At 48.5% G+C, this 27,172-nt stretch overlaps 1 protein-coding gene across 1 annotated transcript; it reads right to left on the bottom strand.

The window, feature by feature from the left end:
• Positions 1 to 27,172, bottom strand: SCNN1G (sodium channel epithelial 1 subunit gamma). The gene is made up of 13 exons (XM_057695127.1): positions 27,063 to 27,172; positions 23,349 to 23,696; positions 20,679 to 20,979; positions 18,642 to 18,832; positions 17,432 to 17,535; positions 14,730 to 14,893; positions 6,451 to 6,549; positions 4,718 to 4,835; positions 4,065 to 4,143; positions 3,904 to 3,961; positions 3,653 to 3,714; positions 1,822 to 1,897; positions 1 to 1,529 (listed from the first exon to the last, which is right to left on the bottom strand). Exons 1-13 carry the CDS (start codon positions 27,065 to 27,067, stop codon positions 1,149 to 1,151), a joined length of 1,986 nt encoding a protein of 661 aa, XP_057551110.1. The 5' UTR covers positions 27,068 to 27,172; the 3' UTR covers positions 1 to 1,148.

Genomic DNA, 27,172 nt, shown 5'->3' with positions numbered 1-27,172 from the left:
TTCCAATAAAACTTTATTATGGACACAGAAATTTGAATTGCATATAATTTTCATGTCACAACTGTCCTTCTTTTGATGTTTTTAATAACATTAAAAAACAAAAACAAAAACCACCCAACTCACTCTTAGGTCACAAGCAAAAACAGGATTTGGCCTGTGGGCTGTAGTTTGCAGTCCTCTGTGCCAATCTCTGTAAGTGTTTAGGACGGCAGCCAGCACACTGTTCTTGAACTGATACTGAGCATCTGCTGTGTGCTTAATACGCATCAGCTGTCATCACCCTGGAAGGTGTGAATGGCAGGAGGTGGTCGTCCAAGTGGCTGGCTTGTTGGTGGGGGGCAGGCCATTGGTGGGGGTAGGGGGTCTGCCTTGGAGGAATAGCAGCTGTGTTGGGTTATCAGGAGATAATCCACTGTGCCTTGGCTGCCACTGGACAGGGGTGTCCAGTAATGTCCTTTATGTGGCCCTCCCCCGCTTGGGGAAAGGACCCAGAGCACTGGCTTAGCTGCCCAAAGCATGGCCCCACACCCACCCTGAGTGAGGACCTCCTGTCACCCCCCCAGGCCTCCGCCTCAGTGTACCCTTCCCCTCTACACACTCCAAGGACCTTGGGCCAGCTCCTGCCTGAGGACACCGAGTAGACCTTGCCCCAGTGTCAGTGACTAGGAACAGTTCATTCACAAACGGCTTCAGCTCCAGGCCTGGAGTTTCCTCCTATCTTTGGCACCAGGCAGTGATGGTCAGGCCTCAAAGTCATATCCTTGGGCCCCAGCCCAGGCTGGGGAGTGGCTGAAACCCCCAGCTTAGGGCTTTGGAGGAGTCTTTCTCTCTGAAGATCTGGCAAAGAACTCTGTCAGGCTTCACTCCTGGCCTTTGTCCAGGCCGGCCTCGTTTCCTCGGCCCCATCTCTCTCCGTAGCAAATGTGCTAAGGGTTTGGGTTGCAGGATCTGCCTCGTCCTGGGTGGCTGTGAGTGTTGCTGGGATGGGTCCAACCGTCCCCTGCACCTTGTTCAAAGCAGACTTGTAGTCAATGTCTCTGAAAAGTCCAGAGAGGGTGCAGAGGGTCCCCTCTGTGTGCAGGAGACAGGGTCTAAGTTCTCACACCACGGCTGGTGGTCTTAGCTGCATCTCTCTTCCCCCACCTGCCTCAGGATTCAGCTGGCACCTGGGTGTCTGTGAGCTGGCTGGCAAAGGCCCTCTCCAAGCGCAAGGTGTTATATCTGGGGGGCGGCGTGCCGGGCACCTGGGCCGCTGGGGCTGGAGGCAAGCGCAAGGCAGAGGTGAAAGTGGGCAGGTCATCGTCTATAACAAGGCCCGGGTTGTCCTGGCCCTGAGGGCTGGGGGGAGCCTCGGGGCAGGGGGGCGCCTGTCTCCGAGCCCACCACCCCTTGGCTTTGTGCCACTGGTGGCGGGCAATGATGGAGAGGGAGTCGATGAAGAAGACCTCGATGATCTCAATGACACAGACGACGGAGCAGCTCATCCACAGGCCCAGCTGGCCACCGATGTTGGACAGAAGCATCTCGATCTGCAAGGGAGGCCAAGCCACACCATCAAGAGGGACCCCCTCCAAGCTGGCTTCATGCAAAGACCCCAATTCCCAAGGGAGTCAGTGGCTCGCCCTGGCCCTGAGCAGGTGTGGGGGAAAATGGAGGCAGGCTTCCTGTCCCCTCTTACTCTGCCTGTTCTGATCCGAGGCTTGGTTGGCCTTTGGTGGCCCTACCAGCTCAGGCTGGATCCCCACAACCTGACTCCCCACAATCTGACTCTGCTCCCCAAGGCCAGGCGGATGGGCGCGTTCGCAGACCCGGGACACTCACACTGTTGGCCGGGCTCTCCATGATGGATCTCTGGTTCAGGTCTTTGTAGTATATCAAGAGTTTGGCCAAGTCTGTCCTGTAAAAATTCCAACAGGCAGGGCCAAGCTGAGTTGGAGGCCTTTGCACTCTACCAGACGGCCAGCCCTTCAGCACGGCCCAGGCTCTGAGCTCCATGGGGGTCTTAGAACCTGGGTTTGCGGAGTTCTTTGTGCACCGCAGAGCACATCTCCGGCCCGGGCCTGGTTACTCAGGCCGTTTATTCACTCAAAAACCATTTCCCCACCTCTAGGCTAAGGCAGTCTCCTCAGCTGCGCTCCTACAGCACAATGTTCTTCATTAAATCTTGACGTATTTGTTTGATTGCAATATGAAACGTACAGGAGATGGGCAAGTGATGGAAATGAATGAGGTGGGCTGGGTATAAGGTCTTAATAGTAGTAACCGTGACAACAGCTAACACTTCCTGACCACTTCCTGTGTCGCCAAGCACTGTTCCAAGAACCTTATGGGAGTTAACCTATTTAATTCTCACAACAACCCCGTGAGGCAGGTACGTCTCAATCACCCCCATTTTACAGATCGGAACCTGAGACACGGATGGGTTAACTTGCCCAAGACGACACAGTTCACGATCAGCAGAGCCAGTATTCAAACCTAGATAGATCTGGCTTCAAAGCTCGTGCTCTTAACCACTCGCTGTACTAAATTCCCTCCTGTGAGAACTGTGGCAAGCTGGAAAGTTCATGCTGATTCCAGAGGGCAGCCATTACTCAGATCTTTGGTGCTCTGCAAGAATGGAAGTTTGCTCTTGCCAGAATTTTTGATCTTTCAGGAAAAGTTGGAAATAACAGGTTACTTCTGTGGAGTGAGATTTGGCTTAGGGGGTCACTGCTTTGCAATACTTCATTTAGCAGTTTGCAGTGGTTTGATCAAGTCTGTCTTTATGATTCGACTCTAAGTACCCTGGGGGCAAGGACCATGTCTACTTGGTCATCAGGGTACCCTGAGCACCTCACACAGCACCAGGTGCCTAGTGGATATTAAGTCACATGGTGGAGATCAGACAGGCCCCCACTGGGGCCAGGCCCAGGGCCGGGCACTGTGGAGACAGTAGTGGCCAGAGAGATGTGGGTTCATACGGCAATCCCACCACCCTCTCCCACCTTTGTCTCCATCTGCTGAGGTCCCTGAACTCTGCCCTGGCTGATTTTTGTGAAAGGTCCCTTGGAAGTGAATTTCCACGTGGAAAATTCATTTGGGATTGGAAGCTGCATGGCTCAAAGGAGTATTTTTCCAAGTGGGTCAAGATACATCAGGAAGCCATGAAATAAACTTACTGGGTCATGACCACTACCTTCTACAAAGGGAAACAGAAAAGATCAGATTGCATCCACAGAGAGATTCGAAATTTTTATCAGCTGATATGGGCACTAATCATTCAGAACTGTGCTGTGACCAGTTGAGATGGATGTAAACAATGGGTTTGGTACACGAGTGTGCAACATCTGAGAAGCAGCTTGAATGCATTGTACATTATAAAGGAGAACGGTTTCACGAGACTTTTATTTTGGTTATGTTTTCAATGGGCCACAATGGAAAAAGTATTCTCATACTGTGGGTCGTGGTCAAAAGGTCTGAGAGCTCCAGGCCTAGAGTAGGGCCTGGCTCACGATAAGAACTCAGTATAATATTTGTTGCAGACAGAAATAAATGAATGAGTGAACGAGTGAACGAATGGATGCAAAGGAGAGGGTCTGGCACGGAGGCATCCAGTGAGGAGGCTGGACCGAGGCTGGCAGAAGCAGGGCAAGAAGGGCAGAGGGCAACTTACTTGTTGAGTTTTCTGTTTATTAGCTGGCGTTGGTCCCAAGTGAGAACGGACAGCAACCATTTCTGCGGTGGGGAGAGAAGTGGCCTGGGGATGCCTGGAGAGACCAGAGCCAGCCCATCTGCCCTCCCCTCTCAGCGCCAGGCCTTGACCTGGGCCTCCCCTGTGGATCACCCTTGAGGCCAGAGGACACAGCCAGGACATGAAGCTCTAGGCTGCGGGCCCCCGGGGCGAAGGGAGGGCGGAGAACTTACCTCGGACACCTCAGATGGCCACTGCGCCAGGCTGGTGGTCAGCGTCCATTCCTTAAAGCTAAGTGGAGGAGCGTGTGGAGTGAGCGTGGGTGGCCTGGCCCAGCCCTGCCCTGCTCATCCCAGCCCTGCCCTGCTCATCCCAGCCCTCCGGGTCCACTTACCTGCAGGCTTCCTTGCACACCGACTGGCAGCCCAGCTCTTCCCGGACAAAGGCCTGGTGCAGTTGGTAGTAGCAGTACACTGAGGGACAGGGTGTAGGGTGGCATGAGCCTTGGGGCCACAGAACCCTTCCTAGGGTCTTCCAGTGGGGCCCCCCTATAGTCTCCTTTTAATGATTTCACCTTCTACTTTCTACACACACTAGTTCTCTGGAAACAATGGCTGCCTTGTGATTTTGAGAGATGGAATACTGCCATAGCTCTTTAAGAAACATGAGTTGGGGGCAGGGGTGGGTTGGCAGCCTTTGCTTTGGGTCTAGCTTTGTTGCTCCCCGGCTGTGTGACCTTGGGCAAGTTGCTCAACCTTTCTGAGCCTCAGTTACCTGTTCTGTGAAAGGATACTATCAACAGTCCTACCTCCTAGAGTTGACAGAGGTGGTCAAGGTCTTAGCACAAGCTGGGGTGTAGCATTTGGTCCTTAATCAGAAAGCAGAATTCAAACCAGGCTTCACAGTATCTCTGGTCAATATCTCTCTATCAATAGCTCCCTCAGGCCAAAGGCCATAGGGGCAGGGTCCCGGGAATGCCTTAGCCGTTGCCAGGGCTGGGCTGACCCCGCTCCTGAGGTGTGCAATGCGGGGGCGGGTCTCACTCACTCCAGTTGGGGTGCTGCTGGTAGTTGCAGTAGTTGGCTCCCTGAGGTAGAGGCTGGCTGTACTGGGCACACCCACAGTTCTCCACCATCTTTGCCTGGAAGCAGGAGTGGAGGCAGATCTGAAAGACAAGACACAGGAAATCCCTTAACCTCCTTGCGTGTGGATGCCGGAGGGCTCCCTCCCTACGTCCCTCAGTCGGAGAGGGTCAGCCGCCCACAGCCGTGGCAGACAGCGTAAATGTACCCCTCACGTCACAGCTGAGAGTGCCAAAGGGACAGAGCTAGAAAATTCGCTGGGAATTTGAACTGAGAGGTGGAGGCCAGGCGAAGCTAGAGCTGGTGCTGGGATGGTCACTTTCCATCATGGGAGTGCTGACCCAGAGATAAGGGGGAAACTTGAGGCGGGTACCAAGAAACAGAGAGAAACAAACACAGTCCCCAACGTTCCGATTCTCAGGTCCAAGCCCTCCAGACTGGACCCCAGGGGATCATCAGGTACCATGATATTCACAAAGCTTAAAAGTTAACAGTGGGGACCCTGAAGGCAGCCTACTTGAATTCAAATACCAGCTTTGCTACCTCCCAGCTGTGTGACCTCAGGCAAGTTACTTAATCTGTCTGATGCTTTGGTCTCTTCATTTTTGAAATAAGTATTGGGTTGGCCAAAAAGTTCATTTGGGTTTTTGATACCATCTTACTGAAAATCCCAGATGAAATTTTTGGTCAATCCAATATAGCAAGACCTAATTCATGAGGTTGTTGCGAGTATGAAGTGAAAGATGTAAAGTGTTTGTAACGGGTAGCCTCTCACTAAATGCTATCCAGAGTGTCTTTCCAATGAGCTGACCTTTTTGTGTGTGTGTGTGTGTCTTGAAGTCAGTGTGATAGTATTTCTTTCTTACAAGCAGACTTTGTCTGACTACTAGTCTCTTTTCACTCAGGGTCTCCACCACCTCTCAGCTCCGCTCTGATGGAAGCTAGACTCAGGGCAGAGGGTGCCTGGTCCTGTGGTTCTGCTGGGATGGTTCTCATTGGCTCTCTGGGTGTGCTGGTGGGAGGTGAAGGGCAGACTCCCAGAACGGGAGACAGGGTGTAACAGGTGATCGCACTCAAGGGTGGATGTAGGTAACACACTAGCAGGTGGTGGAGACAGCGGGGGAACCAGAGAACACATCTCATTTGATAAGACCACACCACCCACTGTTTATCCTGTAGGAGTATTGGGCCCAGTGTTGCTAAATCTTGTTTTTCAAGAGAAGCTAGAAATCTGGGTTTTCTTGTGAAATTCCCTGACTTTTAAACACCATCCAGAAAAACCAGGTGAGCAGGGTGGAAGGGACCTGGGAGCCGCTGCTGAGCAGCCCCTGATCCAATCCAAACCACGCGGGTGACTGCTGAGGAGCACACAACTTGCCCAAAGCTGTCAGCAGGTGAAGGGCACCCCAGCCACTGCCTCTCCCAGACTGCTTCCTCCTCCCGTCCCTCACTCGCTAAGGCCCATTTAGGACATGGATCGCAGCTGCACATTCTGTTCTATGCAAACCTCAATGAATCAATCAGGCTCTGGTTACAGATGGAGTGAAGAGGACTGGAACCAGCCGGCATCATTTGCTCTTGAGGTCCTTGGATGAACCCCAGGATTCTCACCACAGTTCCTGGTCCCCAGCCTACATATAACTTTGTCCCCTGGGTCTAGGCCACCACCTGGGGCTGGGTGCCGCCTCCAGCCTGTACCTGAAGGGAATACGTAGCGTTGTAGATGTTCATGACCGGCACGTCCCTCCAGTCCTCCGTGCACTGGCTGTAGGGCTCACTCAGCTTGAAGGACTCCGTCTGTAATCACAGCAGCGCACATTCAGCCCTGGCCTCCCCCAGGACCCAGACGAGCGGCACTGCCAGCACCTTCTAGGAGCCGAGCAGCCACCTAGTCATTCGTCTGACAAACATTTATTGAGCACCTACTAGGAGCTTGATGCTCTTCTAGGCACTATGGAATCCACAGTGATCGAGATAGACACGTTCCCTGCTCTCGCGGAGCTCACATTCTAGTGGCGTAGACAGATGGTCAAAAAAGCAAATAAATGAATCGTTTTGGATAATTTCTGATGGTGATCAGTGAAACTGGGTAGAGAGACTAGAGGGGTTGGGAGGAGGTGGCAGTCTTTCCAGAAGTGATTAGGGAAGACGTCTTTGAGAAAAGGACACGCTGGCTCGACAGGGAATGGCAAGAAAGAGCGGGATTTGCAGAGACATGTAGGAAGAGGATTCGGCAGAGGGGGCAGCAAGGCTGGGGGTGGGAGAGGGCCAGGGCGGCTGGAACGTGGTGAAAGGGAGGGCCGTGGCCGGAGACGAAGCCAGAGCGGGACGCCAAGGCCAAAGCACGGCGGCCCCCTACGCTGTGCTGAGAAATCCAGGTTTGGATTTGGTTTTCAGGATGCAGTGAGCCGCTGGAGAGTCCCCGGGGAGGGGCAGGAGGGATTAGACAGATGAGCAGGGACCATGCTGCTGCACGGGATTCTTGTCTCAGTGAAGGACTCATTTCCTACCCTCTTGTCTTCTGGTCCCAGAAGCTGACTTGGAGAAATGGACTTTCTTAGAGAGGACCAAGGGACGCCCAGCAGAGCAGAATGATGCTCTGATCAGAGGAGGTAAGAGCATCGTAACACACTGAAAGCCTTATTAAATTATGTTTTATTATGGCTTACTAAGTTCAGTTCTAACTTAGTGTTTGTCACTGCAAAGGAACAATCCAGACAAGCCAATTAAGAAAAAAAAAAAAAAAAGGATAATGTGTCCCAAGAGGGAATAACAACAGAATATAAATTGTGACCAGCTCATAGCTAGGATTCAGGGTGTGTGTGTGTGTGTGTCTGTGTCTGTGTCTGTGTCTGTGTCTGTGTGTACACAAAGAGTTTTGCTTCTCTTTTTTTTGTGTGATGGGGAGGGAAAAGGGACGGTAGATTTATGGGAAGGAAGAAAATTCTTTTTTCTTTGAAGAGTGGCTGAATAGACAGAAAGGTAATTGGGAGGGAAGAGGAATCAAGAAGTTTGGCACAGGTAGAAACTACAGACCTCTCAAGCAGCTATAATCTGTTTCTGTTTATATCGTCATTCATCTCTTGACCTGTTAGTCTCCCTCAATTAATTGCAAGTACCTCCAGGGCAAAAGACAGTGCTCATTTTAAAACATTTCAACAGAAGAAGTAGAGAGGAAAGTAGCCATCTGGTTTCCTCTCTTCCCCAGGGTACCCACTCCGACAGGTCAGATCTCGATCCTGAGATCCAGACACACATAGATTCACACGTTCCCTTTGCCCTACAATATCCTCTTCTCACTAACAATAGAGAGTGAGTGCCCTTCCACCTCAGTACAGAATAAACAGGCTTACTTTATTCTTCTAATAGCTGGGTAGCAAACAGATTTAGAGCCTCTAGTACATGCCAGGGCGGGGCTGGGAACTGGGCACAGAGATGCCAAGCAGTGGCTTCCCTTGAGGGCATCTGCATTCAGTGCCACCCTCTAAGCTTCTCCAAGCAGCACAGTCCTTGATCCCATGTCCCTTGGAATCCCCAGGTCCTGCTAAGCTGTCCACAGAGCCTAGAGTGTCAGCTACTGGCTCTACCTGCCTGTGGGGAGATTTCAACACCCTGGCATCTAGGGGAGAGGGTCTCTCCACGCAGGTAAGCCCTGTGCAGTTGGCAAAGGTGGCTGGGGCTCCTCCTACGTTGAGAACCACCCCATGGACCACTTCCAGGAAACCAATTGTGAGAAGTCTTATTGTGATTTTTATGCTTTTTGAGTACTCAGTGGCCTTTTACTCTGCAACAATGCCCATCAAACTTAGAGCTCCTGGGTAATTCAGGTTGCTTCCTGAAACACCTGGGGCTGGGGCCGATGGGGCAAACGGCCTTTTAGGAGGGAATCAGAGGTCTTTAGTTTCTCAAAGCCTCAGCTAGATGAACTTTGACAGAGCCCTGGCTCACTCTTGCTCTCTCTCCCCTGCCACCTTTCACTCCCCTACTTCACTGTCAGCTTTCCAGAACTGCTAAACTGGGCAGGGTGGGGAAATATTTTGGCTTCTGTCCTGACCCCTAGGGACCCAAAAATGAGAACGGATACATATGTATGTGTGTGTGAGAGTATGTGCAAGTTTAAATCGATTGATAGATGATAGATCGATAGACTGATAAATAGATCTGTGTGTGGTGTGCATGCATGCACAGGTCTGTGTGTAGGTGTGATTAGACAGATGTGTGCATGTGTTGTATGTGGGTGTATGTGGACACAGGACTCATTTTTATCAAACCAGGTCCTATCTGCTTCTTTCTGAGAATCCTGGGGGAGGTGGGCGGTTGCACAGGAGTCCTTAGCTCACCTCTTTAAAGGTATGAGCTGTGCCAGGGAAAAGCCCAGGTGGCAGCAGGAGGCTCTAGATGGAATTATGGGTGGTTTAACTTTTTTTTTTTCTTTTGTTCTGTTTTCATTTCGTAATAAATTATAAAAGTTATTTGTAAGAAGTTATAAAATGATTTATAGATATAAATCATTATGAAAGTTATTTTTACATTTCTAATCAATGGAGGAAAAAAGAATTATGCAACCTATGAAGTTAGGACTACTTGTTAAGACTTTGGAGGAAGTAATGAATTCTATCTCAATTTCACGTCCTGCAGAAATAAAATTCTAGTGGGTTAAACTATTAAATGAATAACTGGAAGGAAACTCAGTATCTGATCTCAAGGAGGGAAAATCCTCAAGAAACCAAAAGACTAAAGAAGAAAACAAAAGATTTTGCCTATGTAAACATCTGATGTTTGTGCCTGTGAAAAAGTAGTACAATGCAAACTAAAATGAAAGCACAAACTGGGAAAGATATCTGCAACACATGGCAAATAATTAGCACTCTTTCTATCTACTCTATGGAAGAGATCAATATCTCACTTATAAAGGAGAGGGGTGTCACGAAGGACAAGAAAAATCTTCCCTAACCCATTTTTTTGCTTCAAACTTATTTTTCCTTCCTTTCACATCTCTTTTCTTTAAAAAAATGTATAGTAACAGCCAGTATTTTTGGAGCACTCAACACATGCCAAGCACTGTTTCAAATGTTTCACAGGAATCAACTCATTGAATTCTCGCCAGCCCATGAAGTAACACTACCATCATCCCCATTTTACAGATGAGGTAACTGAGGCACAGAGATCACGCCACCAAAGTGCATAGCTGGGGTCTGGACCCCAGCTGTCTGGCTCCAAAGTCTGAGCCCTTAACCCCTGTTATACATCCGCTTGTGGAAAGAAGTGTGTGAGTGCTTTAAGATAAAAATGTACGGTGGGTGTGCGATGACAGTGACGTCTTGCCCCTCTCCAGGGCCCGGCTCCACACCCCCCGGGGTGAGTTCGCCCATGCCCGCTTCCTCACCTCACATTCATGATCCAACCCATTGTACTTTGGTTTCTGTTCCACTCCTTCCACTGAAAACTGCTCTGGCAAAGAACCGGTGACTTCTTGGTTGCCGAACCCAGAAAACACCTTTCGCCCTTTACCTTGCTTCACCTCTCAGCTGTGTCTGACACGCTAGCTAATACCTTCCTTGAAACTCTCTTCATTTATCTGATACCCACCCTTTCCGGTTTCTGCTGCTACTTGGGTGTCTCTCTATCTGCATTTTCTTTCTGCTCAGCCCTTAAACACTGGCATTCTGTCTCAGGTCTTAGGTGATGGCATTTATTTCCAAGTCTAGAATTATGCTAGACGCAACCCCCAGCTCCCACCCCTACCATCACCCCACCCCCCCCACCCCCGGATTTTTCTCCTGCGCTCCAGCTTTACAGCATCTATTTACTGGATGTTTTCACCTTGATTTCCCAAAGGCACAACAACTTGGGTATGTCCCAAACTGAAGTGGGCATCTTTTCCCCCAAACCTCCCCTTCTTCTTGTATTCCCTAATTTAGAACCTGGCACTTCCATCTACCCCACTCCCCAAGCCAGAATCTAAACAGCAATCTAACTTCCGCTGGCTTTTCCTCAGTGACCTCGGTTGTCAAGCCCTGTTGCTTCCGTGCTGTAATATCTCTCAAATCCATACACTGCTGCGCATCCCCACAGCCACTGCCTCAGCCAGGGCCTCAGCATTTCTTTCCAGTATTACTGTAAATAGGGTGCTGTCTCCAGTATCTTTTTTAAAGTTTACATTTTAAAAAAAATTTATTTACTTATTTATTTATTTACTAGCTGTGTTGGGTCTTCGTTGCCGCATGCAGGTTTTCTCTAGTTGCAGTGAGCAAGGGCTGCTCTTCACTGCGGTGCATGGGCTTCTCATTGCACTGGCTTCTCTTATTGTGGAGCACAGGCCCTAGGCGCACAGGCTTCAGTAGTTGTGGCACGTGGGCTCAATAGTTGCGGCTCATGGGCCCTAGAGCACAGGCTCAGTAGTTGTGGCACACGGGCTTAGTTGCTCTGCAGCATGTGGGATCTTCCCGGACCAGGGATCGAACCCGTGTCCCCTGCATGGGCAGGCAGATTCTTAACCACTGTGCCACCAGGGAAGCCCCTGTCTCCAGTATCTTGATTACACTTCAGCCAAAGTGTTTTTTCAAAATGATTCACCACATAGCTTCAAATCCTTTCTGCGACCCCTTTGTAATTGCTATGTCCTTTGTCTGGACTACCCCTTCCTGATACTATTTGCCTGACAAGTGTCTTTTAAGAATCCATCATCTAGAAAGCCTTCACCAAGAGCTTCTGTCCTGGTTCCCATCTACCCCTCCATCCCTCTATCAATCCAACAATATTTGCTGAGGATCTACTATGTTCTAAGAACTGAGCCTGGGAACAAGATAGAGAAGGTCCCAGTTCCCACAGAGCTTAGACCTGTATTGCAAAGGTGTGACATCTTCTCTTAAAGGTGAATCTTTGAAGGTAGGTGCTCTATTGCATCCATCTTTGAATATCCATTGCTTTGAACACACAGTGCCTCAATGAAAGCGGGAAGATTTGTTAACCAACTGTCTAACAAACTGAGTCTACCAGTTGAACATGCCTGTCAAAAGCAAATAAATAACTAAATAAAAAGTAAATAAGAAAGGAAGGAAGTCTAGTTTGTCTGGAGTTATTCTTAGTGACCCTCTGGTGATCTCTCAGTAATCCCTGGTTTTTTCTGTTATTGTTGTTTTAAATGCTCATAAATCAGAACTAGAGCTGCCTGACCCTGCTCTGTGGTTTTGATTTTGTATATCTCAAATTAAGTGTAGCAGAAAACAGACTCATGTCTTCATTCACCCATCACTGCTAAAGAGAGCATTTGCTTAACAGTGTGAGGGGTATTTCCAAGTTTAGAGAAGAAAACCAGGGGGCAATTCCTTCTTTCTTGTACTTTCCCAAGTTCTAAGTTTGCAGACACTGTGAGAGGCAGAAGGGAAGGAGAGGGAGAAAGGATAAGGTAAGGATGTGCTATAAATCCCAGGTGCTTCTTTAAGGTAAAAAACTGCCTGGGAAATGTGGGACCAAAGTGTTCACTATTCTGTTCTGGGAATTTTGTAATCTGCCAGTGAACAGAGGAACCAGAGACCTGGCTCCTTAAGTAGTAAGCTAAGGGGACTTTCCTGGCGGTCCAGTGGTTAAGACTCCGAGCTCCCAATGCAGGAGGCATGGGTTCGATCCCTGTTTGGGGAACTAAGATCCCACATGCTGCACGGTGCAGCCAAACAAAACCCAAAAAGAAACAAAAAAATGCTAGTAACCCAAAGTCTTTTCAAACTACAGTTTGAACAGGTTGGGGCTCAAGATCTTTTTCCTGGGCCATAAGCGTTCACACAACTCAAGTTGGTACCCGACACGTCTTATGCTGGAACAAACTTCCCACGTTGAACAAAGCCCCTAAATGATACAGCTTCACAGACATGGCATCCTAACGTTTCCCCTTGTCCAGGATTGCCCTTTGATGGGACATGTGGAGGCACCGAAGCCACAGATCCCAGTTCATCATCTCTGCTGTCTCAACTTAAATACCACTTCCTCAGGGAAGCACCCCTTGAACTCACTTGCCCCTATAAAAAAGCCCTAAATCAGGTATCTCTGTGACACTCTCCCATGCCTCCTGTATTTCTGCTTCTTAGCAACTATGACAATTATATTTAATCATCTGTGCAATGTTTTGTTTGTTACTGATTCTCTCTGCTAGACCCTAAGTTCTGAAAGGACAGTGACAGTCCTGGGGACACTGATGTAGCCCTAGTATCTAGCACACAAAAAGTGCTCAAAAAATGCTTATTGAATGAATAGATAATGGATGGATATACAAGCCCCAATGCCTACCATATCACTTTATAACTCACTCTGAAGCCATCATTTATGGCTGTGCTAAAGTTTGGTGTCATCCTAGCTTTACTTTCTGTTAGGAAGACACACTTTTCTTCCTCTCTCATTCTGAACTACTCAGGTTTCTAAAGCTGAGGTTCCTGAGTTTGCTGCCTCTTGGAATGACCACCGGAGTTTGGTAAAAATACCGATCCTTGGGCTCATCTCTCAGAGATATTGATTCAGTAGATCTGAATCCAATGATCAGCCAAGTTTGGAAACCACTGCTCTGGAGGAAAAATTTGTGAGGGATGAAGGCTAAGATGTTTCATCTGGGACATTAAGTTTGGATGTAAACAAAGGCATGAACAAAGAGTCCTCAAGGAGATTTTTTTCCTCCATAAATAGGCGAAAAAAATGCCACTAAGAATGACTGTCAACTAAAAGTATAATAGACATCATTTTTTTTCTTGAGCAATTAGCAAAGATTAAAAATTGGTTAATATCTATGTTGGTACAACCTCATTGGAGGGCTAATTGGCTAATACACATACTAATTGATATACTTCTAGGAAGTAATCGGATGACTACACAGCACATTGCACCACTGCTTTTAGTTTTACCTGAAAACAATCTCAAGTCTATCATCATGGAATTGCTTCAATAACTTATCCACACAATGGGATATTATGGGTCTTTAAGAAGAATGAGGAAGAATCTATACGTGTATTGATATGGAACTATTTCCAAGCTATAGTATCAGGTGCCAAATGGGGCAGAACAGTACTTTGTATAAAAGGAGAAATGCTTATACCTATACACACATGCTTAAAGAAAACTATAACATCCCTGCCGAAGCACAGAAGCAGCAGCGATAATTTCCATGCAGAGGTCAGGGACAGAAGGGACATACACCTGCATGGTAGTTTCCTTGTATGGTTTGGGTTTTTTACTTTGTGCATATACTCCCTTTAAGTAAGTACTTAATAGTTATTCTATTAGATAGAGTGAGAGACAGAGAGTGAAAGAGTGAGAGAGAGACTGGCATAGAAAGACCCCAGCCTGCAAACAAGAGACTGTACAAGTGTGACCAGGAGCATCTGAGCACACTTCTTGCCTTGCCCTTCTGCTTCCATTGGGCATGACTGACTCAGGGATTGGAGTCTGCTGCCAAGATGTGCTTCCGTTGACAGGTATGCGTGTTCTTAGCACGCAGTGAGGTCAGAGAGGGTCAAAGACCGGGGGCGGGGTTATTTTCTCAGTAAATGTGGTGAAACTGATGGAAGTAGGATGGGCAAAATAGAACTCTGATGCCCAATGACTTTCCAAGAGTGGTTTACATGCCCCAGTGGCCTCTAGGTGGCCCAGAAAGGTGTTGATCTGCTGTATTTATATTATCGACAAATACATAGTTAGTTTGATGCCTTGCTTCCAGCGCAGGTTCCATAAATGCTGACATCTGTCTCTGGAACAAGGAAGGTTCCTTCAGTTCTTATCCAAAATGGCATCCTGTCCTTGTTCATCCATACAGAAGATACAAAGATAGCCTTCAGTGTAACTATTAGAGTGCCATTGGGGTAACCATTGGAAATTACAAGACCGTTACTCCTTTTGAAACCAACACCCTTTTCCATAAGCTGCGCCTCATTGGTTACCCTTCAGCAAAATCTGTCCTCCTCCCCAAGCCAACAGGAATCAGAGTGTTCTCTTACCAGGTGCATCCCTATGGAGGTGGCCATGGCCGTCTCTATCTCTGTTCCCATGTCCTCGATGAAGGGGTATTGATCCTGCCGGTGGACAATCACCTTAGCCCCAGTGGAGGACACCAGGAAAGGGTTGTACTCCTCTTCATTTATGTACAAGATGACCTGCAGCCCTGGGAGGACAAGGCAGCCTGCTGTGGTCAAAAGCCAAGAGAACACTCCCTGATGGTATCCTACCTCTCCCACTGCTCTGGGAGTCTCGAAACCAGGACCCAGGCATTCCCCACAAGTGAAAGATAGACGGGGCAAGACGGAAGCTCCGTGAGGGGAGCATGACTTGTCCACTGCTCCGTCTCCAGGGCTTCGCACACAATAGGACTCAGAAACAGTGTCACTACTGCAGTTTTGCTAGGCAAAAGGAAAACCGCTACCCTGCCCAAGACATGAATCTCCGTGTGGTTCTTTCAGATGGGGAGTTCTGCTGGAAACCCAAAGGGACGTGCAGAGCTGTGGCTGCTGAAACCCGCGGGGAGAGATGCCAGTGGTGGATCCGATCACTGGCCTAACTCCTCTCCCTGCTCCCACTCTTGCTCCTGCAGTCCAATCTGAGCCCCGCAGCCAGAAGGACCTTTTAAAATTGGGAATCAGATCAGGCCACTCCCTTGCCTGAACCTCTTCAGTGGCATCTCATTGCACACGTGGGTATGCCATAGACTAGAGTCCAGAAACCTACCGTGGCTCTCAGGGTGATGACTATGCCTTCCTCCTCATCCCACTCTCCTCCCTCCATCAAGAAGCTCCAAGCATGCTGGTCTTCTTTCTGTTTCTAGAGCACAGCAAATCCATTTCGTTCTTGGGGTCCTTGGACGTGCCAATGCTTAAAATGCTCTTCCATGGACCTTAATGTGTATCTTTTCATCTTTAAATAACCCTCCTCCCAGAGGTCTTTCTGGACCTCCTTATCTGAAATAAAACCCCCATCTCGACCCCATCTCTCTCCCCTTGTGCTGCTTTGCTTTCCTCATAGCACTTGCTAGGACTGATTACTGGATAATGTCGATGTGCTTCTTCACTCGCTTATCTGTCATCTGTGTCTCAAATGCAAGCTCCAACAAAAAGCAGGGGTGGCATCGGTCTTATTCACCACTGTGTCCCTGAGACTTGGAAGAGAGCCTGGCATACAGAAGATACTCAATAAACATTTGGTAAACACATGACGGCAGGGTCTACATGTGTTGAAAAAAGAGAACTTTGAGACTTATTCTGACTTCTATTTGTAAGTAAAGGAAACAGAGCCCAGAATGCGGGAGCGACTTCCTCAAGGTCACCCACCCCACACGCAGCAGAGCCAGGACTGTGCAACAGTTCCCAGACTACTTCTTCCCACTGATGCATGTGCCTTGAATTATGGTTTCTTACAGACTTGGTAAGAACACAGACTATACAATCACAAAGATGAGGAGTCCAAGTGGCTTTTCCTCCATGACAAGACTCGCCTATCCTTGTAGGAACAATATCTATATATCAAATCATGTTCAATTTGTTTAGGGCCTTTCAAGAATTCCTTTGGTGGGTAAACCAGGCCAATCTGCTGAGTTCCTGCCTTCTCTACAGAAGTCATTGTAGTAGAGTAGTAGTAACAGCAGTACTGGAAGGAGTAGTTACTAGTGGTGAAGGTAGTGATAGCAGTCTTGACAACCACATCCAGCATTTACTGTGTGCTTAGTGTGTGGTATGGACTGAACTGTGTGTCTCTCCACAGGTTCCCCCTCCCCCCTTCCCCTCGTTGAAGTCTTAATTCCCGGTGTGATTGTATTTGGAGATACAGACTTTAGGGAGGTAATTAAGGTTAAATGAGGTCCTAAGCGTGGGCCCTAATCCCACAGAATTGGTGTTCTCATAAGAAGAGGAAGAGACAGCAAAGCTCTCTCTCTGCATGCCACAGAGGACAGGCCAAGTGAGGACACAGGGAGAAGGTGGCCGACTGCAAGCCGGCAAGAACTGAACTGAAGTTCCTCACCAGGAACTGAATTTGCCTCACCAGCAACTTGATCATGGACTTCCAGTCTCCAGAACCGTGAGAAAATAAATGTCTGTTGTTTAAGTCACTCACCTGTAACATTTTGCTCTGGCAGCCCAAACAAACTACTACGGTGTGTGCCAGGTCTTATTCTAAGTGCTTTTTTATATTTTGTCTTCTCAATTACCTCATAACATTGATACCATCATTATTCCCACATTGTAGACGAAGGGGAGCAACTTGCACTGGGTCTCACAGTGAGTGGCAGAGCTGGCTTCTGGCTCCAGAATCTGTCACCTTAACGAAGATAAAGGTGTGCTTGCCTCCCTAATCTCCTGTTCAGCACGTCTGGATTTAAGTCCATCTGGAAGCTGCCTGCCCGGCATTACTGACTCCAGTTACCAGCTTAAAACTGAGTGGTTTCCCCGGGAGAAGAAACCACAGGGTTGTCCCTGTGTGTCTCTCAAAACAAAGAGGAAATGTCAAAAAGGAAAATAGATTCTGATAAAGAAGGAAAGAACCAATACGGATGCTGATGGAAACACTGCATGAAGAAAAGCTGTGCCCCCAGTGTTTGGCCAGATGGGGAAAGCCTACATCTCTGGAAGGCCTAAGGCATCCCCAGTTATCCTGCTGCCAGCATGCTTGTCATTAGAACACCCCAGGATATCCTCGGTGCAGATTTCCTTACCATATTCACTGCCTCCCATGGAGGTGCTGAGGATAGTCTCATTTTGTCTATTGTTGAATGTGTAGCAATTCCCATACATTGGATGGTGGGAACGCGTGAAGTTCCTATAGGGGAAGAATACAGGTCAGAAAAGGGCTGTGTTGGAAACTCCCCTCATGCACCTGAGCTACAGTCTGAATGGGCAGTGTCGCTTTTGTGGACAATGGATGATAGACGTGACTTACTTTCCCCATCTTTCCTCTGATAGATGGCAAACAAGGCCCCTTGTCTAGTTAACATGTGTTGATGATGTAGGACCACTCTCTGCTTTCCGTTCTCGCTTTTGTGGACAATGGATGATAGACTTGACTTACTTTCCCCATCTTTCCTCTGATAGATGGCAAACAAGGCCCCTTGTCTAGTTAACACGTGTTGATGATGTAGGACCACGCTCTGCTTTCCGTTCTCCCACTTAATCCTCTCACCTCCACCTCCATCCTGACTTGGCATTCTTTGTGCCAATATATCTGCCCCCATTTCCTCTACTCTTGAATTTCGCAGCCAACACTTGACTTTTTTTTCCATTCCAATTCCTAGCGAATGATCCCCACAAAAGGAATCACATCGTATGTGTCTTTATACTGACTTTAGGACCCAACCTTCAAGGAGACACGATTCCAATCACTCAGTTTTCATAAGGATCAATATATCGACTAACATATAGAAAGGCTTAGTATTTCAAAAGAATGAAGAAAGCCCTTCAGATAAGCAGGGACACTTTAGAATGTCCCATGACTGCCCAGGCTCCACCAGAAATCTGAGGGTTATCTTAAGGGTGGAAAGGTCTGAAAGTTCACACGTCTGTACATAGACCTTTCTTCCCTCCCTCTTCTCTCCCTCCCTCCTTCCTTCTTTCCTTCCTCTGTACTAGATCAGTTGTTCTCACTGGAATGTGTGATGGTAATATGCAAGGTTATAGGTCTACCATCAAGAACTGTGTTTCTATGAGTAATTTAATGAGTTTAAGGATATTCTGACTCTATGCCATCTCTACTTTCCTCACTGACTCTAGGGTTGAGCTCCCGTATAAGTCGTTTTCCAAAAGGCAGGGTCAGCGAGAAGAGCACCTGTCACTCCCAAGACCTCTAGCTGAGCTGCAGGTGCATACAAGGAGCCTAGCACTCAAAGCTGCTGGTCCTTGGAGCTGAGAGAGCAGACCCCCACTCCTGACCTGGCATCACAGGACACCCCATCAAAGAAGCAGGTGACCAGCAGCTCCTCAGCAGAGTAGCTCATGTTGATTTTCTTCTCCAGAGACACCTGTGCCATGATGTTCATGTAGTGCAGTTTGTACCACTCCTGGATGGCATTGATGCCCGAGCTGAAGGTGTAGACTGCACAGCTGGATGTGTCATTTGAACACTGTGAATAGGAGGAGACAACAGGATGAAGCCATCGGCCCTACCAGTGGCCTTCGACTGTAAGGATAAAGAACTGAGACTCTAGATCAAATACTTAGGGGAATAGGGGAATACCTGGGGCAAGGATGGGCTTCTTCTCACTTCTGGGTGCTGGGATACATCATCCTCAAGCCTTAAGGACCAAGAAGAGGCTGAGTGAGGAAGGACACAGAGCCTCACTCTCATGACTCCCTACCAAGCGAGAAGCAAAACCAGCTTCTTCAGGGTCCCCAGACATCCAGGCTTCGACTGATTATGGCTACTGAGTTCTCACCCAACCCTCACCATTTCTTATTTGATCAACAGTCTAGAAATCGAGATTCTAGCCCAGACTCTGCCATGACCTCTCTGCAGGATCTTGGGCAAGGCATTACCTATCCATTATTTCACCTACAAAATGTTGACCAAAATACCATCCTTCCCCACCTCATATGGTAGCTGGGGGGACAAACATTTAAAATACATAATCATGAGAGGTTTATAGGGAAATGGCGGTATATTCCAGATGTTCTCATCACACAGGGCTTGAAAACTTTCCTAAAAGACAGACACCAAAAGGATGCATTTTGGTATCAAGGAGAACTTTATGTAAGGACCCAGGAAGACTTTGAAAAGGCTCAGTGACTTAGAGAAAGGGCCATTTTCCCCAGGATTTGTGACTGGAGCCATGAGGTCTTGCAATTGGTAACCAAGACTATAAAGTGTAAGTAGCTCTCATCCTGCAGAGGTGGCTGGGGCACAGAGAGGAAGGTGATGGTTGAGTTTGCCCAGGAAGGCAATGGAATTCATTTTTGGTGAAGGGCTGCTTCTTCAGAGCCCCTCAGATGGGACCAAGAAGGAGAGATGAGAAGTCAGGCTATAGCACCTCATGAGGGCAAGGACTGCTGGGAACAGTGTGTTTCTGCTGCTCATGGTCTGTTTTCTTTCTTCTGGTATCTGCACCCCAATTCTGATCTGGTAGAATTTCCTTCCCCCCCTTTGGATACAGTCAGCTGAGACTGTCCATCAAGATGCTCTACCCTGGGACTTCCCTGGTGGTGCAGTGGTTAAGAATCCGCCTGCCAATGCAGGGAACATGGGTTCAATCCCTGCTCTGGGAAGATCCCACATGCTGCAGAGCAACTAAGCCCATGGGCCACAACCACTGAGCCTGCGCTCTAGAGCCTGCAAGCCACAACTATTGAGCCCACGTGCCACAACTACTGAAGCCTGTGTGCCTAGAGCCTGTGCTCCGCAGCAAGGGAAGCCACAGCAATGAGAAGCCCATGCACCACAATGAAGAGTAGCCCCTGCTTGCCGCAACTAGAGAAAGCCCGCACGCACAACGAAGACCCGACTCAGCCAATAAATAAATAAATAAATAAATAAATAAATAAATAAATAAATAAATAAATTTTAAAAATGCCCTACCCTGCATGAGCCATCAGGTGACCCAAACCTGGCCAAAGAGATAGTCTCCAAATGGGATTTGAATCCAACTTTACGGTTGGATTAACAAAAAGACTGAAAACAGTTGAAGCTTATTTAATCCAGTAGTAGTATCCGAAATGACTTTTCATCGTTTCTTGCCACCAGGATCCCTGGATCTTCCCTAATTTCTGTCCTTCAGGAGTCCTCCATGAGCTACTGGTCACCTTCTAAGACATTTTTATCTGCTTAAGATTGCCCAGATCAGTTTCAGTTGCTTGCAGCTGATTCACTCTGAGTGTGTTTCTTCCTGTGGGACTACAGGGCTAATGGCAAAGGAGAAACCTCCCTGGACCCACCAATCATCCCATGCCCCGAAACTGTGAGGACGTGCATCTTACCAGCTGGAATCCCACCACCTCCTTGGAATCGTGGACATGCATGACATCTGATGCCTTGTGAATGATTTTCCCATTGACTTTCCGCTTCCGTCCGGTGCGGAAGTCCCTGGCCTTGCCTGTCTCACTCGTGTCAAAGGTCAGCAGTGGGACCAGGTTGAGGAATTTGCCTTCCCTGGCTGAACTCCGGGACTCTGCTTCTCGGCGTTTCCGATGTGTAATCTCTGAAAAGCCATACAGGGTCTTCAGGGCCGCTCTGGTCTCGCGTTCCAAGTCAGCTAGAAGGTCCCGCACGGCACTGTATCTGCCAAGGTGGGAAGCAGGAGTCAGGGGCGGGGAAATCCCTCTGGCAGAAAGCTGGCACTTCCCCATGCTGCTTTCCATTGATGTGTGTCACCCTGTGTCCAACACTCCAGTGCCCTTGGCCAAGAAGACCGGGCTTTTTAGAATTTGCCCCATCCAGTGTAACCATTGGCTCAAGTCAATGGGGACAGGCTCCCATATGACCCTTGTGTGACTTCCTGTGGCTTCACCTTTGCCACCACTGTCTGCTTGCTCTCGGGGTGTGTTGATGAGTTTGCCCCAACCAGCATTTCTGGAGTGGTGACTGTCAGGTGCCTCCCATAAACCAGCCACAGGGAAGACAAGTAAATAACTGCTAACCAGGAGTCTCCCCAGGGGGCCGGCCCTGTCTCCACCCAGCATACTTGCCCCTGCCCACGGGTTCTCCTCGAATCAATGCTGGGAGGGAAGAGGTATAACTGCTACCTTGACAGCCCCCAAGAACACAGAAGCATGATCTGGAATTGACTGCATGAAGCATAACAATATCATCTTTTAATTTTCACAACACCAAATGGCCGTGGACTCCCTTTTAACTCTCCCCATTCTCTCTCCCCCTTGCTCAGTGCATAGGCCACACAGCATAGTGACTGAGCATATAAACTCCAGAGCCAAACTACCTGGGTTCCAGTTCCCCATTCTGGTTCTGGATGTGGCCCTGGACAAGCCATTTAGCCTTTCTGTGTCTCAGTTTCCCCATCTGTAAAATGGGGTTATTGGAAAGAGTCAATGAGTTTATTCTATCTATCTATCTATCTATCTATCTATCTATCTATCTATCTATCATCTATCTGTCTATCTATCTGTCTATCTATCTATCACCTATCTGTCTATCTATCTATCTATCTATCTATCATCTATCTATCTATCATCTATCATCATCTATCTATCTATCACCTATCCATCCATCCATGTATCTTGTGTGTGTGTGTGTGTGTGTGTAGCTAAATGGTCACTATTATTAATTTTATTAGTGTGGTTATATTTGTTAATATTTTAATCCTCTACTACAACATCAGCTGCACTAGGACAATGACTGTGTTTGGGTCATTCACCCCAGAATCTAGCACAGTGAATGACAATTTGTAGATGCTATGTAAGAGATTATGGAACAATGGATGGAAGGAACAAAGAAGTGGGGGAGGGAATGAGGGAGGGTGTGGTGGAGGGAGGAAAGGAGAGGGGAGAGAAGGTGGAAGAGAGAAAGAAAGGAGAGAAAGAAAGAAAGAAAGGAAGAAAGAAAGAAAGAAAGAAAGAAAGAAAGAAAGAGAAAGAGAGCGAGAGAAAGAAAGAAAGAGAAAGAAAGAAAAAGAAAAAGAAAGAAAGAAAGAAAGAGAAAGAAAGAAAAAGAAAAAGAAAGAAAGAAAGAGAAAGAAAGAAAGAGAGAGAGAGAAAGAAAGAAAGAAAGAAAGAAAAAGAAAAAGAAAGAAAGAAAGAAAAAGAAAGAAAGAAAGAGAGAGAGAAAAAAAGGGAGGGAGAGAAAGAAGGAAAGGAGAGAGAGAGAAAGGAAGGAAGGAAGAAAGGAAGGAAGGAAGGGAGGAAAAGACTTTGAGGTGGAGGACGTTTCGACCTGATTTTGGTTTTGAGTTTTGCCATCTACTCACTGATGACTCTGGACGAGTTAGTTCCCTTTGGTGGTCTTCCTCCCCTGCTCCTCCCTTCTCTGCATCCCCCGCACCTGCTCTAACAAATTCTGCCAGATTCTGATCTGCCTCACAGATCAGTTTTCAATAATGCTGAGAAGGCTTGCAGTGACCCATTTAGAACAGGTCCTGCGGCAGACAACTGAGCAGTATCGAGGGCTGATCCTACCCTGAGCCCAGTGATCTCAATTAGTGGGGCTGGGTTCACTCAGATGAGGGTTTTGGGCAGCTGAGATGCTTCCAGAAGTCACCTAGGTGTCATGTCTGAGTCAGCCTCCAGCTCACATTCAGGGGAGAGTGAGGGTGTGAGCTTGGAGAGCTCAGGGGAAATGGCTAAGCTGGACTGTGTGTGCGTGTGTGCGTGTGTGTGTGTGTGTGTGTGTGCATGTGTGTGTGTGTGTCCAGGGTAGGAGTGATGCTAGTTCATTCCAGGCCCAACTGCCAAGCAAGGGATGCTTGCAGCCTGCCGCTCCTGCCTTTCTTGAGCGAGCTCATCCTCAGAAGTACCTGATGGACTGAAAACTCGGTACAGATTTAAAAGCTGGGAAAGAACACTTTACCAACATTGGCAGTGGATTCCAGTTTCTAAAAAGCATGACTGCAGGCTGGACCGTGTCACCCTTGGGAGGGGTGTTGGCACCTGGAAGGGGCCTCATCCCTCTTCCATGCCCCTGCTCCTGCTTCTTACTTGTAAGGGTTGATGTTGCAGATGGTGACGGCAGGAAAATCCAGTTTCTGGAAGTGGACTTTGATGGAGACGGAGACAGTGTAGAAGGATGAGATGAGAAGGGCACACTGCCAGAAAATGAGGGCCACGGCCGTCAGCGTGAACAGAATCCAGAGCAGGCGCCGGAGGCGGCCACGCGACACCACGATGCGGCGGCAGCCGTGGGTGTTGGTGTTCAGACAGTACCACCGCATCAGCTCTTTGATGGTGGGTGCCTGAGGGCCCGTCACGGGCAGATTCTTCTTGATTTTGGCTTTGATCTTCTCTCCAGGGGCCATGGTGAGGGTGGGACTTGGCGGGGCAGGCAGGCTGGAGGAGCAGAGAAAAAAAACAGGTGAGTGGGCACAGCCCAGAGGCTAGGCGCTGGGAAACACCTGCCCTCCTGTCCCCGGAGGCTGCCTTCCTCTTTCCCTCTGGCCTGGACAGTCTGCTTTCTGAGGCCTTGGCCCTTGCTCCAGGATATTTGCTTTTGGGCCACCACAGCTGCCAAAGAGCTGCCTCTTTCTCCTGCGGCCCCCAGGCCAAGCCGTGTGGGGGCTGGGTGAGGTTTAACCTGTGAATCACTGCCCGGATTTGAAGGACTTTCCCCCTGGGTGCTTGGAGCAGGAGCCCCCTGAGCAACCCCATCCCCATCAGCCTCCATGCCCCTCTTATCCAGCTCCATCGGATTAGGGCATCGCAGCCTGGGCCTGGTCTTACGGCCTCCATTAGCCTGCCTTCCTTAGGGCATCTTTCCCCTCTCGTCCTGCCCCCTAGCGCCTAGCTCAGGGCAAGCACCTTGCAAATCGATTCTAAGAGATAAAATCTGCCAAGAGAATTTCCGGGCAGCCACCCTAGATCATGTTCAGTCCTTTCCCAGCCCAGCCAGTATCTTCCCAGCCTTTTGTCAGCTGCTTTACTGCAAGTGGACTGTTTCTGTTTCATTTCTGTTTCACTTCTCTTTACAGTCAAGCCCTTAGTGTTTCTAGAGCACCTGATATACTAATAGCCTGCAAATACTGGCCACTTAATATTTGCTGGGCAACATGCCATAGTTCCTTGATTCTAAGAGAATTTGGAGAGTACACTTTGACTTAATAACAGCTTTGTCTGGGGAAGAGTGTTGGAAAGCACATTACCACATTCATCAATATACATGCCGCATCTGAATTACAGAAACTTTACAATGTGAAATAATACTCTTTTAAAAAATGAACTAAAATAATAGTCTCATAAATGCATACACTCTCTCTTTATATATCATATATATCATAAATCTCTCTTCCAATATTTATAATCTCTCTCTATATTTCAGTTCATGTTTCAACAATGCCATAAGGTAGGCATACTATTATTATCTCCAGATTACAGAGGAGGAAAATGAGCTCAGAGAGGAGGAGTAATGTGTGCAAAATTACACAGCTAGTAAGTGGAAGCACTGGATTTGAGTCTTGCAGACTTTATCACCATGGTCTATGCCTTGAGGGGCCTGGTATTGTACTGGGTGCCACCCCACCCACCCCAGACAGTTAATTAACAGTCCCTGGGACTAAAGAGGGGGTGGAAAGAGATGGAGTCCTGAGCTATTTAATTTCCAAATTCTGGGTAGGTAGTGTGGCCACTTCCTAATACTAATATTGCTGAGCACTGGTGTTGGGGAGGGGGTATGTGGAAACTCTGTCTCCTAGGCTTACCACAGGTGACAGAGGCAAATTAGGATACACTGTGATTTGGAGTAGGATATACATGGGAGTCCCCACGCCCCCCAGAAGGCCTGGGTCTGGGACAAAGACTACAGTTTGCCCCATCACGTTCTTTAGGCAGGATTCTGGAACTGAGGAATTACTTTTTCTCCACTTTGAACCCATGGGATATTATCCAAAATCCAGAGCTGGGGCAAAGCTGGGAGGCTTTCAGGTTTATGATGCTAGTGGGTTTCAGGTTTATGATGGCAAGGCTGTAGAGTGATGCCAGGGGCTGGGGGTGGGGGGATGGGGGGGAGGTGTGAGACATCCAGAGGAAGCCAGACCACTCTAATCCTCCACACACGGCTATGATCTTGCTGCGATCTCTAACCCTCCAAATTGTGCAAGAAGCCTCTTGGCAAGAGGAATGTGATTTATTGTGTTTTATCATTTAAAATATTGTTCATCTCCCCTCCTCTCACTACAGTCCGAAAGCAAAACTTAGCAAGTTTGTTTTAAGAAACCTAGGTCCAGGAACAATTTCCTGTCAAATAAAACTGCAACCCAGGGAAGATTTTCTCCTCTGTGAATGTTCAACAGAAACAGTGATTCTGGAAGCTTCTGTCATCAAACCCTCCATTTTCTCACTGAAGACAACTCCTAGGGTCCCTCTGCCCCATCAGCCCCTTCCCCAGGACTACGTTGACCCCCGTGGATCAGCCACCAAAGTCCGTGAAACCACAGGTGAAAGAAGGGAACCCATCTAGCTCATCACCAAACATACACATGTTCACACAAATAATACTTCAACTTAAAAGCAAAGCAAGGTTATAGCTACCTTTAGGTTATACTGCTTGATTAAACATGATGACTTTGTGCAAGAATCAGTAGCTGACACCTACCACTCACTCTTCTAAACACTTTACAGGTATTAACTCATTTAATTTCCACAACTGTCTTCTGAGATAGGCACCATAACTTCCCCCAATGTACAAATGAAATTGAGACATTCAGAGGTTAAGTAGCTTGCCCAAGGTCACCCTAGAAAGTGGCTGAGTTGGGATTTGAAACCCAGGAGTCCATGCCCTTAACTACAAACTGCTCCTCAAATAATAATAATAAAATAATAATAATAACAGCAGCAGCAGCAGGAACAACAGAAATAACAGCAGCTATCATTTACTGATCCCTTACTCTACTCCCAGGCCTCTTCCTCATACTCTTTTCACACATTACCTTATGTAATCCTCACTATAATTATATGAGGTACAGAGGAGAAAACTGAGGTGCAGAGCTTAGGCAACTTGCCCAATGCCACACCGGTAGGAAGGATTAAAAGAATTCTCCGGTATTCCGGGGTCCCTCATGGTTCTCCACTGCACCCCTCGCGCCCATTCCCTACTTCAACTATCCCCCAAACCTCAGTGATGGAACCCAAGCCTCGGGGTCTGGGATCCAGACCCGCGCTCCCCGCGGGGGACTCTGCAGCCCCTGCCCTCCCCGCACAGGGAGACCCGGTGCTGTGGCCGAAGCCACGTCTGCCCCAGGGCAGCCCGAGCTGAAGCCGCCGGAGAGAACCCAACCAACACGCTTCAAGTACTTGCAACTTTCTGTAACCACAGTCACCCCAGAGAAAACATTTCAGAGGGGAAAAGGAAGATCGCGGTCAGGTCCACGCGTCTCACCAAGGTCAGGAAGGGAATGAGCAGGCGCTGGGTGGAGAGACAAGGCGGGATGCAGCTCCGGACCCCCAGACCCGGTTTCTGAGTAACTCAGAAACGCCTCCCGCCCCAACTCTGCGTTCCCGGCTACGGCGCGGGCAGACAGCAGAGAGCTGGACCACATGGATTTGGGAAGGTGTCCCAGCATCCCAGGTACCGGGAGGCAGCCCCGGGCTGATGCCCGCTCCGCCGCCGACCGCACGGACAGCGTCCGGGAAGCCCAGGGGCCCCGCGGCCACTCCGGTGCCTGAAACCCCCAAGCTGCTGCGACCCGACCCGGCTGGGCTCACCTCATTCAGTTCCAAAGTGTCCGTGGCTAGTGTGCGCGCGATCGGGTTACGCTCTGTTCTGCTGCTTGTACAGCGAGAGCATCCCGCAGGCCCAGCTGCCAAAGCCCTTG

The sequence above is a fragment of the Hippopotamus amphibius genome, chromosome 9, assembly GCF_030028045.1.
Source record: "Hippopotamus amphibius kiboko isolate mHipAmp2 chromosome 9, mHipAmp2.hap2, whole genome shotgun sequence".
Classification (NCBI taxonomy): Eukaryota; Metazoa; Chordata; class Mammalia; order Artiodactyla; family Hippopotamidae; genus Hippopotamus; species Hippopotamus amphibius.
This window is presented reverse-complemented; position numbering and strand designations above follow the sequence as displayed.

Excerpts from the sequence above, each read along its gene's own strand:
- SCNN1G (XM_057695127.1), bottom strand. Across the intron at positions 20,980-23,348 it reads TGCAACATCAACCCTTACAA|ATACAGTGCCGTGCGGGACC; the intron begins GTAAGAAGCAGG and ends CCACCTTGGCAG. Across the intron at positions 3,962-4,064 it reads GTGTGCAAGGAAGCCTGCAG|CTTTAAGGAATGGACGCTGA; the intron begins GTAAGTGGACCC and ends TCCTCCACTTAG.